Source organism: Petromyzon marinus, chromosome 78 (genome assembly GCF_048934315.1).
Source record: "Petromyzon marinus isolate PM22_M1 ecotype Great Lakes invasive population chromosome 78, UKy_Petmar_22M1.pri1.0, whole genome shotgun sequence".
Lineage (NCBI taxonomy): Eukaryota > Metazoa > Chordata > Hyperoartia > Petromyzontiformes > Petromyzontidae > Petromyzon > Petromyzon marinus.
In genome coordinates, this window is record NC_133744.1 from 613,525 (window position 1) to 630,124 (window position 16,600).

General features: G+C 43.3%; 1 protein-coding gene across 1 annotated transcript in view; it reads right to left on the reverse strand.

Moving 5' to 3' along the window:
* Positions 1-16,600, reverse strand: part of LOC142907387 (uncharacterized) — a 141,429-nt gene that overhangs the window by 55,507 nt on the left and 69,322 nt on the right. The window contains exons 4-6 of the mRNA XM_076056868.1: positions 10,375-10,767; positions 4,945-5,169; positions 1,235-1,239 (exon numbers count right to left, since the gene is read on the reverse strand). Of these exons, the coding sequence (XP_075912983.1) occupies positions 1,235-1,239; positions 4,945-5,169; positions 10,375-10,767 (623 nt within the window). The remainder of the gene's footprint in view (positions 1-1,234; positions 1,240-4,944; positions 5,170-10,374; positions 10,768-16,600) is intronic.

The window sequence follows — 16,600 nt, forward strand, 5'->3', positions numbered from 1 at the left end:
CGTATATATAGTTTATATAGATATTTGATTTCATTGATACGACACAATCATCCTACAATGGACAGTGTCATTCTAATACGACTAGTGGTGTTTGAATGATTGTAATTCGATTCTAATTCTGCATATGCTACCCCCGATTCGCATATTCACTTACCATACGTACGACCACAGTGGTGTATGTGCGTGTGTCCATGTCTGTGTCTCTAAGTCGATATATGTGTGTGTTAGTCCATATGTGTGCTTAGATCGATGTGTGTGTGACAGCCTAGGTATGTGTGTCTGTGACTCCATATGTGTGTCTGTGTAAGTCAATGTCTTTGTGTGTGTGGGTCAATGTCTGTTTGTGTTGGTCGATGTGTGTGTCTGTCTTTTTCGCTCGGGCAACGCCGGGTAATTACCGCTAGAAAATCATAAAAGCAGTTTATAGTCATTTAATGTTTAGTGTTATCGTTGATAGTGTTACAGTTGACATGGTATACAGTACAGGTGATCTCCAGTTTACTTCGGGATTAGGGACCAGAATGCTGCGAGACGATTTATAACGGGGACCATTCCCCTCTAGGAACATGGTGATGGGGAGACAGCCAAGGTACTGCTCGTTAAGGGCAGACTTGTGTGATGGAGACGCTCTACCTGTAACTCGGATCCAGACGTTTTGCTATGAAAAAAAATTGTAAAATAAATGACGGACAAACAGTTGTTAAAAATACGTTTTTATTCATGTACAAGAATATTTTCGTAAAAACTCGTGCAGAATATTTATTACGTCCTATGCTCAAACAGTTACAATACAATGCAAACCATGTCACTTCCAGGAATATCAAATCATTAAAGTATCATTCCCCATTGATTTCATTATTGGTTAACCACATTTGTTCACTATGCGTCTGACTTTAATTTCAAGCCGTACATCAGACGAACGCGTCATCAATGTACATCCTGAAATCGGTTATCTAAGGTTGCTTATTACAAACCAAAAAAGCTATATAAAATAAAAATACGCGTTTAGAATTTCGAGTAAAGATTTAATTACAGACTCACTTCAACTTTAGCTTAACGGGAATACTTAACCATGCTGAAGTGGCATGATGATCACACCAACTGAACCACTGATCAGAACCACTGATCATCATGCCACTTCGGCAATTTACCACGATCACGTCACAAAACTCTGAAACACATTGTAAAACTAAAGTGTCAAAATCACTGATATAAATCAATTGTAAGGTATTACTTCGTCTAAAAGAAACACATAAAATTACTCAATCCGGCTTAAGAGGTAAACCACATGCAACATTATTGTTCAGTCATCCCTAGCTCTCGGTTTGACTCTCGAGCCACTCCATTACATCCAGCCATCTCTCGGGATCCAACTGCATGGGATCGAAGGTGGAATCTCCTTCAGGACTCATTGCAGCACCTTGAATTTCACCTTTTGATTTCAGTTTCCAATCATCGTGGACTTTCTGATGCCTGTTCAGTTTTGATGACTGTCCAAATTCCTTCCCACGCACAGCAATGGCTGCTCGCCCGTGTGTGTTTTTACGGCGTTTGAGATTTCCTGAAAGTGAACATGCATTTCCACACACAGTACACAATGCACAGGAATGACTTCTCGCCCTTGTGTGTTTGCTGATGTGTTTGAAGAGTTGACGAGTGTTAAAAGGGCAGACTCGTGTGACGGCGATGCTCCACCTGAATCTCGGCTCCACACGTTTTTGATATAAACATTTTAAAATAAATAACGGACGATCAATTGTTGAAAGTAATGTTTTTATTCATCTGCAATAATGGTCACGTTAAAACTCTGAACAAATGTTTATTACGTCTTATGTTCAAACAGTTACAGAGCAATGCAAAGCATGTCACTCCACATTGATGTGCTAATTAGTTAACCCCATTTGTTCACTGTGCATCTGTGTTGAAGTCCAACATATACATCCAAATAACGCGTCATCAATGTACGCGTTGTTCCAAGCTGTGGTGCGAAGCCTTTAAGCCCGGAAAGGAACAAGATTCCACCATGGGAGAGGGAGCGGTGTCGAGAACCAGGTCAAAATGCGCAAGGTTGCGTTAGTAGGATCCACTCCCAGCCCTCGAACAATGGAAGGGTTCCCTTGGACAACGTGGAAGTGTATTCGATTTATTGTCGTGGTTATTATGTTGGTTTGTTTTTGTTGTCGAGTGAGTGTGGTCACACCGCTTACCGATTACAGATGCCCGTTAAGTTTGTGATTTTTCGGGCGTCGGACAAATTTTGCTACAGCTGCTGCTTTGACGCACGTGGCTTCTAAAGATTGTTGTTGATGTTAAGACACTGCATCAGCTAAGGGACAATAGTGGCAATAGGATAGAGAGAGTTCAAGAAGGGAAGGCGGGACAAAGGATGGGGGAAGATTCACACCAAGAATAAGAGAGGGGGAGGAACGAGGTTCGGGAATGTTTTTTTGTGAAGTATCGGGTCGTGGCTGGTTGCAGTCTAATCATTGACGTTGCTATTTCGTGATTCCGTAGGCTCCACGCCCAACAGCAATACTGAATATTGCTATTCGGTGCCATTGAGATGGAACACATGTTTTTTGACATATTTTTAAATTCACGTGTAATGTATATATGTGCTATAATGTGTGATTGTTTTACTCTTTATATGCTTTTACTGAACAAATATACCTTCTATTAAATTGATATGACATTCACCCATCAGTGGACAGTTTGATTCTAATACGACTACAGTGGGATATTAATAATTGTAATGCGATACTAATCCTGCATATCCTACCCCCGGTTCGCATTTGCTTAACATGCATATGACCGCAGTTAGATTCTAATATGATCACAGTGCGATTATAGTTAGTATTATGCGATTATAACCACGGACCTCCATTTATGTTGTCTAAAACTTTAACAGTTTAAAGTATTTTTTTACAGCGTTACAATGTATATGTTGCAGTTCATAGGTTATAGTGTTAGAGTTCACAATGTTAGAGTTTACGATGTCAGAGTTGATAAAATGCATCGATCGAGCGCTCCGATGGGGTGCGTTTGATCAGAGTATTTGATCAAAGGTTGTTATCCCATCACAGAACACCACTGTAACTGAAGCAACTTCAGCAGCAGCACCAACAACAGCACCAACAACAGCAGCAACAACAGCAGCGACAGCAACAACAACAGCAGCAACATCAACTTCAGAGACGCTGCGTCACGCGGCACCATCCAGGCGAGGAAAGGAAGAGCAGAGCCCGAATCGGCTGCCGCCACCCGAACATCAGCAGCAGTAGACATCGTGATTCTACTAGGACCACGTTGTTATAATACTCACTTTGATGCTATTCTAAACCGCTCACCTCCCAAGTTGCATTCACGACTCCCAGTGCGCATTTACATATAACTTACACTCGAGCTCAGTGTAATTATAATACTACCATAGTGTTATTCTAATAATTTTTATCCGATCAGAATCCTGCACCCCCCAGTTCGCATATCCGACTCCCGGTTCGCAAGGCCAAATGGCATACATATTATATACATAAGAACACAGTTCACATGCACGTACACTATTATACATGCATATTAGCAGAGTGCGATTCAAATATGACCACGATATAATTGTAATACTTCCAATGCGATTTTAATACCGTACCTCTGTTTTTGATGTTATAAATGATGAAACTTGTGTATTGATTATAGTCATTTTAATGTTTCGTGTTATCGTTTAGTGCTACAGTTTACATGTCATAGAGTACAGGTGATCTCCTGTATACGTGATGATTAGGGACCGTAACGTTGCGAATCGATTTATAATGGGGACCTTTCCCCTCCAGGAACACATGTTGATGGGGAGACAGCCAAGATGAAGCCTGTTTAGGTCAGACTTGTGTGACGGCGATGCTCCATCTGAAACTCGGCTCCACACGTTTTTTGCTATTAACGTTGTAAAATTAAAACGGACAGGCAGTTGTTCAAAATAATGTTCTATTCATCTGCAAGAATATTGACGTTACAACTCGTATCGAAAGTTTATTACATCCTATATTCAAACAGTTACAGTAAAATCGTGATTTGAAGCTTTCCTGACCGCAGGAATCCAAACTCTGTGGTTCTTTCGGTAAAGTCACGTAGGTAGAAAAATAGTAGATCACGTTATTGATCTATTATTATCCATTATTTTGTCTACCTACGTGACGTTACCGAAAGAACCAAAGAGTATAGCTTCAGTATAATGCAAACCATGTCACTTCCAGGAATACCAAACCAAAGTATCATTCGCCATTGATGTCCTTATTAGTTCACCACATTTGTTCCCTGTGCGTCTGTGTTGAAGTCCAAGCCAAACATCCAACGAACGCTTCATCAATGGACATTCTGAAATAAGTTTTCTAAAGTCGCCTATTACCAACCAAAAAAGCGATATCAAGGAAAAAACAAGTAAAATATATCGAGTAAAGTTGCAACTAGAGACTCATTCCAACAGGATCACTTGACCACGACAAGATTGTCAGGAATTGAACGCTCTCACAAACACTGCTCATCGCACCACTTCAGCAAGTAATCCGAGATCACAAACCACCACCTGCACGTGACTAAATATTCTAAGAAACTGCAAAACTCGGGTATCAAAATCACTGATACAATCAATTGTAAAGTATTACTTTGTCTAAAACACACAAATGCACTCAATGTGGCTTAATAGGTATAACCAAACCCAACATATTTTTTCAGTTTCCCGTTGCTTTAGATTTGACTCTCGAGCCACTCCATTACATCCAGCCATCTCTCGGGATCCAACTGCATGGGATCGAAGGTGGAATCTCCTTCAGGACTCATTGCAGCACCTTGAATTTCACCTTTTGATTTCAGTTTCCAATCATCGTGGACCTTCTGATGCCTGTTCAGATTTGATGACTGTGCAAATGCCTTTCCACACACAGGGCACAGGAATGGCTTCTCACCCGTGTGTGTTCTCTGGTGAATCTGAAGAGTTGACGAGAGTGAAAATGCCTTCCCACACACTGGGCACAGGAATGGCTTCTCACCCGTGTGCGTTTTATGATGAGCTTGAAGAGTTGATGACCTTGCAAATGCCTTCCCACAAACAGAACACGGGAACGGCTTCTCGCCTGTGTGTGTTCTCTGGTGTCTCTGAAGATCTGATTGCCGTGAAAATGCCTTCACACACACAGAGCAATTGAATGGATACTTGCTCCCGTGTGCTCGGGGCTTCGGAGAGCGTATCTGCTCCATGTGACTGCGTCTTCTGAGCGGAGTAACAGTAGCGGGTGTTATCGATAATTAAAAGTACCCTATCGTCCGCGAGGATGTTAAGCGTTGCGTTTTTAGATTTTTTAAACTGCCAAAACAAGAATGTCACTCGCGTTTAATCGAGACGCGAAAATAGACACTTACTTGGAGATTCACGGTGAATCGATGTCTGTAACCCGTCTGAAGATGTCCCCACGAACTCGCATATTCACTCACCATACGAAGCAAAGTCGCCTAACTGCCGACACAGCAATTGTGTTCACCAGGCTGCGTTGTCTCGCGTTAGAAGGGCGATCAGCAGAGCAACGAGTCGAGCGTCCAGCCTCATCAAGTTCCCTCTCGAAATGGCCTTGAGCTCTGCTTCTGAGCCGCCTTATAACTCCCCCCATAGGATCCAATCCTTTGTCTTTCAGGATATTTGCATTCGATTGTTAATTTTGGAAGGTACAATCCGTATGTCTATTTACATACCGAAAGGTAATGTGCCCATTGTGTTTCATGCCTGAATATGTAAGTGCATCTCATTGTGTAATTGCGCGCTTATATTGAATAAATTGGATTAGCGCTGTAAAAACACGTTCCCCATGCCCTCCATTGTCCTCGAATTAAAGTGAATGCAGTCCCGTGGCGTTGCCCACAACCGCCGAGCTTCGGGGCTTGAGCACGTTCAGACGCGTAGTGACCACACTTGCAACACAATCACTCTAACATCAGTAACCAAAACCCGATCTGGTACATGGCCTCCGCTTGGTCTGTTTTGTATCGTTATCACTCGTCACGCAGGTAGACAAAATAATAGATCAATAATGTGATCTACTATTTTTCTACCTACGTGACTTTACCGAAATAATTGATTCCTGCAGTCACGAAAGCTTCAAATCACGATTGTACTGTGACAGTTTGAAACGTAATACAATTTCGATACGAGTTGTAACGCATATATCCTTACAGATGAATAAAAACGTATTTTTAACACCTGATTGTCCGTTATTTATTTTACAATCTTTGTAGCAAAAACGTGCGAAGCGAGTTTCAGGTTCAGCATCTCCGTCACACAAAGTCTGACCTTAACCGGCAACGTGTTGGCTGTCTCACCCATCAACACGTTTTCCTAGAGGGGAAAGGTCCCCGTTACAAAAAGTTTAGCAACCTTCCGGTCTCTAATTCCGAAGTATACAGGGGATCACTTGTACTCTAAAACATGTAAACTGTAACACTTTAATGATAACACTCAACATTAGACGACTATAAACTAGTTTTTCGAATATATAATTTATAACACCATAAACGGAGGGACACTATTACAATATCCATACTCTTTGGTTCGTTCGGTAAAGTCACGAAGTTAGAAATAAAACAAAATAAATCACTTCTAGATGTAAAGCTTTCATGACTGCTAGGATCCATACTCTTTGGTTCTATTGGGAAAAGTCACGTAGGTGAAAATAAAATAACAAAATATCACGACGTTTCGGCCACAACACAAGCGGCCTTTATCAGGTGAAGAGACGAGACTGTCTGGAGGACAGCGCTGGAGTGGGAGAAGCCACGCTTAGATCACGACCTTTAAGCTGTGTGAGAAGAAAAAGACCAAGCGCCTTGACAAAGGAATTAGCATTGAATTTAGCATTGAAATGGCTCAATGAAATAGCTAAGTTAAAGTATACACATCCGCAGAGGTACCTCGTGAAAATAACATCGTGAAAATAAATCACGACGTTTCGCACGCAACACAAGCACCAGAAACGATGTCTGTAGGAGACATCGCGGCTATCACGATTCTCACCTGAACACGTGCGCTTGTGTTGAGTCCGAAACGTCGTCATTTATTTTGTTTTATTTCTACCTACGTGACTTTACCGAAAAAAACAAACCGTATGGCTTCCTGCAGTCACGAAAGCTTAAAATCAATATTAGAAGTATCAGAATCACAATGTGATATATATGTATGTTCGTCATTTGGACATGCGAACCGGGGGTCGGATATGTGAACTGAGGAGTGCAGCATTCGGATCGAATAAAAATGATTAGAATTACACTATGGTCGTATTAGAATTACACTGAGCTGGAATGTATGTTAAATATAAATGCTCATCGTGAGTAGCAAATACAACCTGGGAGGTGCGCGGTTTAAAATCTCATTAAAATTATCATAATAACAACGTGGTCCTTTTAGAATCTCGCTATCTACTGCTGCTGTTCTGCGGGTGGTGGCTTCCGATTCGGGCTCTGCTCTTCCTTTGCTCGCCTGGATGGTGCCGCTGGACCCAGCGTCTCTACCGACAGGCGTTGCAGCAGCTGGGTGATGGCATCTGTGAGTTTCTAGATTTAAAGCTTCCGTGACTGCAAGGATCCATACTCTTTGGTTCTATTCGGTAAAGTCACGTATACCGAATAGAACCAAAGAGTATTTGTGAGTTTGTCATCTTTCTCTTCAAGTTGAGGCCGTCTCCTTCGTGGTCTGCTGCCTCTGGGCGTGCTGTGGGTTGCTCATGGCCGAGGTGGAGCTGCATGTTGAATATGGTGTAGACGTTATTTTAGTAATATATTGAAGGACAGTGTTATGTTTAGAATGCCTCTAGACAAGTAAGGTGACTGGTTCTACTTAATCAACCAAAATTATTATAATTTATGTCATTAAACAGTGTGAGTTCATTCATGAGTAGTATTCGTTTAGCCCCGCTGGCACGAACCTATACACAGTAAAGTTGAAACGAAGTAAACTTTAGTCGCTCAAATCTCAGCTCTGACATGATCGTCGCAATTATTTCCAAAGACGTGTGGGGTCCCGCGAAAGCAGGGCCCGGCCACGAATCGTCGGGCAGCAGAAGAAGCAGAATCAGAATTGGCTGCGTCGTCTTCGAAATGTGTCACTGCTGATGTTGTCTTTACTGTTGTTGTTGTTGCTTCTGTTGCTGTTATATACGGAGGTGTCCCGTGATGGGATAACGCCTTTGATCAGACTCTGATCAAACGCACCCAATCGATGCCCTTGATCGACGGATTTGGCCAACTCTGACATTGCAAACTCTCACATGTTGAACTCTAACATCGTGAAATATAATATTATAACCTATGAAGAACAACATATCCATTGTAAAGCTATAAAATACTAAACTTGTATTGTTTTAAAACACATCAATGGAGGTGAGAGATTATAATAGCATAAGAATCATTAGAATCGCACTGTGCTCATATTAGAATCATACTGTGGTCGTATGTATATTAAGTGAATATGCGAACCAAGGGTAGGATATGCAGGATTAGAATAGAATTACAATTATTCGATTCCCACTGTAGTCGTATTAGAATCACACTGTCCAATGTTGGATGAATGTTTCACATCAATGGAATCGAAATGCTACATACAGTATATTGTTTATACCTTTTGGTTCTATCGGTGAAGTCACGTAGGTATAAAATAAAATAAATGACGACGTTTCGGGCGCAACACAAGCGTCCGTCATCAGGTGGGACAGCGTGGTCTGCTGCTGAGGCAGACTGTTTTAAAAGGTTTGAAATGGGTGTAGCCCTAGGGTCATAAAGAAGTGTCTGGTGCTAGTGATGTTAACGTGAGAAATTATCATGTCACTGTTAGATAGGAAAGCGGTCTCCTCGACGAGTGGTTATGTTAATGTGAGAGATGATCATGATGTTAACGTGTTATCGTTTATGGAGTTACAGTTTACATGTCATAGAGTGCATTAGGAACCGTAACGTTGCGAATAGATTTATGATGGGGACCTTTCCCCTCCAGGAACACATGCTAATGGACAGACAGCCAAGATGATGCCTGTTAAGGTCAGACTCGTGTGACGGAGATGCTCCACCTGAAACTCGGCTCCACACGTTTTTGCTAGGAATTATGTAAAATAAATGACGACCAGATGTTAAAAAAACGTTTTATTCATATACAAGTATATTAACGTAAAAACTCGTACCGAATATTTACAACGTCCTCTGCTCATACAATTACATTACAATGCAAACCATGTCACTTCCATATCATTGCCCATTGATTTCATTATTGGTTAACCACATTTGTTCACTGTGCGTCTGACTTGAAGTCCAAGCCGTACATCAGACGAACGCGTCATCAATGTACATCCTGAAATCGGTTATCTAAAGTTGCTTATTACCAACCAAAAAAGCAAAATTACTTTAAAAAAGGTTTAAAATTCGAGTAAAGATGTAATTACAGAATCATTTCAACAAAGGCTCAACGGGAACCCTTAACATTGACAATTATCAGGAATTTAACCCTCTCACAACCACTGCTCATGACACCACTTCATCAAATCACAACAAGCTTTCGTGACTGCAGGAATCCGCTCTTTGGTTATTTCGTTAAAGTCACGTAGGTAGAAAAATAATAGATCACATTATTGATCTATTATTATCTATTATTTTGTCTACCTACGTGACGTTACCTAAAGAACCAATGAGTATAGCTACAGTATAATGAAAACCATGTCACTTCCAGGAATACCAAACTAAATTATCCTTCCCCATTGATGTCCTTACTAGCTCACCATATTTGTTCACTGTGCGTCTATTTTGAAGTCCAAACGATACGCGAGACGAATGCTTCATCAAGGTACATTCTGAAATCGGTTATTTAAAGTCGCTAATTGACAAAGAAAAAAACCCTATACTATTGAAAAAACACGTTTAAAATGTTGAGTAAAGATGTAACAGACTCATTCCAACTTTAGCTCAACAGGAACACTTAACCACTACAATATTGTGAGCAATTGAACACTCACAACCAGTGCTTATCACACCACTGCAGCAAGTAATCCGCAAACATTAAACCACCACGTCACGGAACTCACAAAAACTGTAAGGGGCAACATTACAAGCAAAATTACTCAATCCGGCTTAATAGGTTAAACCACATGCAAGATTATTTCTCAGTCATCCCTAGCTCTCGTTTTGACTCTCGAGCCACTCCATTACATCCAGCAATCTCTCGGGATCCAACTGCATGGGATCGAAGGTGGAATCTCCTTCAGGACTAATTGCAGCACCTTGAATTTCACCTTTTGATTCCAGTTTCCAATCATCGTGGACCTTCTGATGCCTGTTCAGATTTGATGACTGTGAAAATGCCTTCCCACACACAGGGCACAGGAATGGCTTATCGCCCGTGTGTGTTCTCTTATGGCGTTTAAGGTCTGCTGAAAGTGAAAATGTCTTCCCACACACAGGGCACAGGAATGGCTTCTCGACCGTGTGTGTTCTCTCATGGCGTTTTAGGTCTGAAGAAAGTAAAAATGTCTTCCCACACACAGAACACAGGAATGGCTTCTCACCTGTGTGTGTTTTCTGATGAGTTTGAAGAGTTGATGACTGTGAAAATGCCTTCCCACACACAGGGCACAGGAATGGCTTTTCACCCGTGTGTGTTCTCTTATGGCGTTTAAGGTCTGCTGAAAGTGAAAATTCCTTTCCACATACAGAACACTGGAATGGCTTTTCGCCAGTGTGTATTCTCTGGTGTCTCTGAAGATGTGATTGCCGTGAAAATGCCTTCACACACAGAGCAATTGAATGGCTCCTTGCTCCCGTGTGCTAGGGGCTTCGCAGAGCGAATCTGCTCCATGTGACTGCTTCTTCTGAGCGGAGTAACAGTAGCTTGTGTTATCGATAATTAAAAGTATCCTATCGGCCGCGAGGATGTTAAGCGTTGCGTTTTTAGATTTTGTAAACTGCCAAAACAAGAACGTCACTCGCGTTTAATCGAGACGCGAAAATAGACACTTACTTGGAGATTCACGGTGAATCGATGTCTGTAACCCGTCTAAAGATGTCCCCACGAACTCGCATATTCACTCACCATACGAAGCAAAGTCGCCTAACTGTCGACACAGCAATTGTGTTCACCAGGCTGCGTTGTCTCGCGGTAGAAGGCGATCAGCAGAGCGACGAGTCGAGCGTCCAGCCTCATCAAGTTCCCTCTCGAAATGGCCTTGAGCTCTGTTCTGAGCCGCCTTATAACTCCCCTCCTAGGATCCAATCCTTTGTCTTTCAGGATATTTGCATTCGATTGTTAATTTTGGAAGGTACAATCCGTATGTCTATTAACATACCGAATGGTAATGTGCCCATTGTGTTTCATGCCTGAATATGTAAGTGCATCTCAGTGTGTAATTGCGCGCTTATTTTGAATAAATTGGATTAGCGCTGGAAAAACACGTTCCCCATGCCATCCATTATCAGTCCGGAGACAAACAGCGAGGCATGGTTTGGCCAGCCACCACCTCATTTGCCGCAGCGACTTTAATAGCTGATCTCAAACAACACTGTCACCAATAGCGGTTTACGGGCTAGGGTGTTAAGGGGACAATCAGTCGTCTTAGTCAAGGCGTATGGGATCATAGACACCTCTGTTATCCCATAAACACAATACACAGCAACGGGAAGGCTGCCTTGTTGGGGAGATGTAGTTTGGGTAAGGCGCTGTGACTGGAGTTAGGCGATGTGACTGGGTGATCACACGGATTCCAAAACATAGCGGAGACGATACGATCCACTGCGCTCCATCTCCCTACATGGACAACGACTCTCAGTAAAAGTAAAAAAATGAAAACATTTTTAAATACGTTTTTGAATCATGAGAAGTGTACATATGTTACAATGTGTGATTGTTATAATCTTTGTGTGTGTATATATAGTGTATATAGATATTCGATTCCATTGATACGACCCAATCATCCAACAGTGGACAGTGTGATTCTAATACGACTAGTAGGATTTTAATAATTGTAATTTGATTATAATTCTGCATATCCTACCCCTGGTTCGCATATTCACTTACCATACGTACGACCACAGTGTGATTCTAATACGAGCACAATGCGATTCTAATGATTCTAATACCATGATAATCCAATACCTCCATTTACGTGGTTATACACTATAACAGTTAATCGTATTTTACAGCGTTACAAAGGATAGGTTTTAGTTAATAGGTTATAATATTATATTTCACCATGTTAGAGTTTAACAGTTGAGAGTTTACAATGTCACAGTTGATCAAATGCGACGCAGCTACTTCTGATTCTGCTGCTTCCGCTGCCCGGCTGTTTGTGGTCGGGCCCTGCTCTCTCGGGACCCCACACATCGTTGGAAATGATTGCGATGATGATGTCGGAGCTGATAATTAAGCGACTGTAGATTACTTTGTTTAACCATAACTTGAAGTGGGTTACTGTCATCGGGGCTCAGCGAATACACCTCATGAATGAACTCCTTTGACGGACAAAGAACAAGGCACGTGCCATGTCCAGACGAATTCTTATCAACAATATTCTGCTAAAATAAGATTTTTTAAAAAAATACGTTAACACCGGATTAAAGGTGCACTTCTTAACCCCTGCCTCGCATTGACGACTAAACTATTTGCATTTGCGCATAACATACATTCAAGCACAGAAAAATGCTAATACGACCATTTGTTATTGTAAAATTTTAATGCGATTCTAACCCTGCACCCCCCGCAGTTCGCATATCCGACCCTCGGTTCGATTGAACGTTCACTTTACATACATATGAGCAGAGTGCGATTATAATACTGCTAATGAGATTATAATACCGTCCCTCCGTTAATGGTGGTATAAATTATAAAACCAGTTGATAGTTTATAGACGTTTAATGTTTAGTGTTATTGTTTATAGTGTTATCAGTTTACGTGTTTATAGAGTACAGGTGATCCCCGGTATACTTCGGGATTCGTGACCGGAACGTTGCGAAACGATTTATAACGAGGAACTTTCTCCGTGCCCACCCAGACAGCTCATCCCCACGTCCTGTACAGGCCAAGTCTGCTGTGTCCGACGTGGTGGGGCGCTCCACAACGGAGACCGCACGCCAAAGGAGATGTGTTGATCCGCCCACAGTTTCCCAGCCCCTGAGGCCCGGGGTGCCTCGAGGATCTGCCACGTGCGAGGGACCGGTGCCTGGAGCCCGGTCCAAATTCTTTACAAGAAGCCAGGGACCTGCCTAACGCTTCAAGGCTGTGGACAACGTGGAAGCATGTTAGGATTATTGTTGTTGTTGTTGTTTTAATGTTTTCGTGTTGTTGTTGTTGTTGTCGGGTGAGTAGGGTCACACCCACGTCTGGGGAATGAAGCTGCTCAGCTTCATTCCCCAGACGTGGTCCCAGTGGCACCGTCTATCTGGAGAACCGTGTGGTGTTTGTGTGGCGTGCATCACGAGGTGGCGGTGGACCTCCACCACAAAGCAGAACGTGGCGGAGGAGTGAGTTGATCGCTCTCGCCACGCGAGCGAGGCCCCCTCGCGTCCTCTTCTTTTCGTGCATCTCCACCTGCACCTCCTCCATCTTCTCCTCCTCTGTCTCATCCTTCTCCATCCCCTCGTCTTCATCATCCACCACCATCTTCTCCTCGACCTCCTCATCCTCTTCCTGTGTCACCTCCATCTTCTCCTCCTCCACTAGCACCATCTCTTCCTCCTTCGTCTCCTCCTCCTCCACTAGCACCATCTCTTCCTCCTTCGTCTCCTCCTCACATTCCCGCACCAACATCTCCATCACCATCTTCTCTTCCTCCACCACCACCACCATTGTTTTCCCGTAGTCCGTCGTCTCCATGTCCTCCACCACGACCATCTGTTCATCCTTTGTTGTCTCCTTGTCCTCCATCTCCGTATTGTCTTTATCCTCTCCCTCAGTGTTCTCCTCCATTGTCACCATCACAATCTCGTCCTCCTTTGCCTTTTCTTCCTCCGATTTCTCCTCCTCCTCCGTCTCTACCTCATCCTCCATCATCTCCTCCTCCACCTCTTCCTTCGTCTCCTTCTCCACAAACTCTGTCGTCGCTTCAAAGGCCTGGACGAGTGAGGAGGAGGGCTGCGCTGGCTCAGATCTGTGAAGAGACAAACACGACCCCGTTCCACCTTCCTCCTACAGCAGACATCGCCATCTTCCCCATCGTACGTGGGTGGAATGTGTGGCGGATTAATTTGAGCTTAATAACGACATGGCCAGTGAGTGTGATTAGTATTGGTGCTGTCATTGTCATGGCACAAGGCTATCCTTGAGATAGGTGCAGCTGTGTCTCGCACAGACTGCTGTAGTTTCACAGTACTGGGTGGCGTTGCTGTGGAAATTTAGCTGAATAATTTGAAGTTACATTTTTTTTGTACTTTCGGTAAAGTCACGTAGATGTAAAATAAAATAAAATAAATCACGACGTTTCGATTGCAACACAAGCAATCATCATCCGGTGGGAAAACCACAGCAAGAAATATTCTTGCAATAACGACATGGCTATTGGAACGTCGTGATTTAATATAATTTATTTTATGATACCGACGTGAATTTACCGAAAGAACCAAAGAGTATGGATCCCTGCAGTCACTAAAACTTCAAATCTAGATTTACACATTTCTCTATGTATATTCTAATTGACCCCTTGCACGTAATGGCCTAAGCATTTCAAACGGCATCGGTAGAGATCCTGAACGTCCACTGTGATGGAATGGGCGTGTATCTGTGTGGTTAATGCAGTGGCGATAATAGCCTGGGCGGGAAGCAAGATCTGAACTGTAAGTGGTGAGGAATGAGTGCGAGACCCTTTGGCCGCTTCAACCCTTTCACGATTTCGAAAAAAATATCCGACAGTGATTCGTGGTCGACAGAGCCGCCTCCCTTGACGTCGAAGGCATCTCAGAGTGCGTTGCATGCGATGAGCCTCTCCCATCTCTCATCTCAACGCATTTGAAATTGGACACCCCTCTCGGTGGTAGCTGTCTCTGTGCATTACAAGGCGACTTGGCAGCTGGCCTGGAAGCAGGCTACAGTCAGCGAAAATCTCACCGTGGATGGAGAGTTACATGGTGAAGATATGCCCGCTTCGCTATGTGGTCTAACCCAGAAACCAAATATGGAAAATACATCTGTCCGTAGTGTAGCGGAATGTACACGTGGGGTTTGCAGTGCCTGTGTGTTTTGTGAGTGCGGCAGGGCTGGAGCACCTGTGCCCCACAGCAACTGGGACCTGGGTTTGATTTCCACGTTGGGCCACATTCTCTGTGTGGATTGTGCAGCCCCCCTGTTCTGGGAGGGTTCTGCAGCTTTCTCCCTGTTACTGAACCCACACAAGCAATGCAAATCGTTCAATTTGGATCACAAACAGTAGCAACTTTGTTGCCAACTGCGAGCAAACTTGGCAGGACCCAACTGAAAAAAAAAGTCTTGAGACCGAGTAAGGCTCAAGCTACGTAAGAAGCATGGTAATAAATAACAAAAATAAACACTCAGGGCACACGCAGAGTGGTTTACCGTGGCTCAGCAGCTGCGGAGTTTGCTTTATCTTCTTGAAAGCCCTCTTCTCCAGAGCTCGGGGCAATCGGGCCCTACACAGGATTGGTGGTGACGGTGGTGGCGGTGGTGGTGTCAGTGGTGGTGGTGGTGGCGGTAGTGGCGGTGGTGTCAGTGGTGGTGTCGGTGGTGTCAGTGGTGGTGGTGGTAGCAGTGTGGAGCCAGTGTCGCTCGATCTTGGCGAGGCGCTGCTCCTCATCGAGGCGCTTTTGCTCCACAAGGCGCTTCTCCTCTATCACGTGCTCCTCCTCCTGTGGTGATTTGTGGTGTGGTGATGTTTTGGTGCAATGGTTTGGTGAAATGGTGTGTGAGTGTGGAGAGAATGTGGTGTTTCACTCCCACAGTGTGATTCCACTACGCACACAGTGCGATTCTAATTATTCTTATGCGATTATAATCCCGCACTTCCATTTATGTTATTCAAAACTCTAGCAGTTTTTCGTATTTATTTTAATATCGTTACAATGGATAGATTGAGGTTCATAGGTTACGGTGTTCACAATGTTTATTATGTGAGAGTTTACAATGTCGAGTTGATCAAAGGCGTCGATCAAGTGCAGAAATCGGGTGCGTTTGAAGAGAGAATTTGATTAAAGGCGTTATCCCCCGGCTATTTGTGTCCGGGCACTGCTTTTGTGGGACACCACACGTCTTTGGAAATAATTGCGATTATCATGTGTGAGCTGAAATGTGAGCGACTAAAGTTTACAATCTGTTCGTGACAGCGAGGCTAAACGAATACTACTTATGAATTAATTCACACCGTTTAATGACAGAAATTGTAATCATTTGGGCTGCCCGTGTAGAACAAGACACCTTCCTTGTCTAGACGCATTCTAAAACACAACACTGTCCTTAAATACATTGCTGAAATAACTTCTACACCCGATCCAACATGCAGCTCCACCTCGGCCATGAGCAACCCACAGCACGCCCCAGAGGCAGGAGACCACGAGGGAGACGGCCTCAACTTGAAGAGAAAATTGACAAACT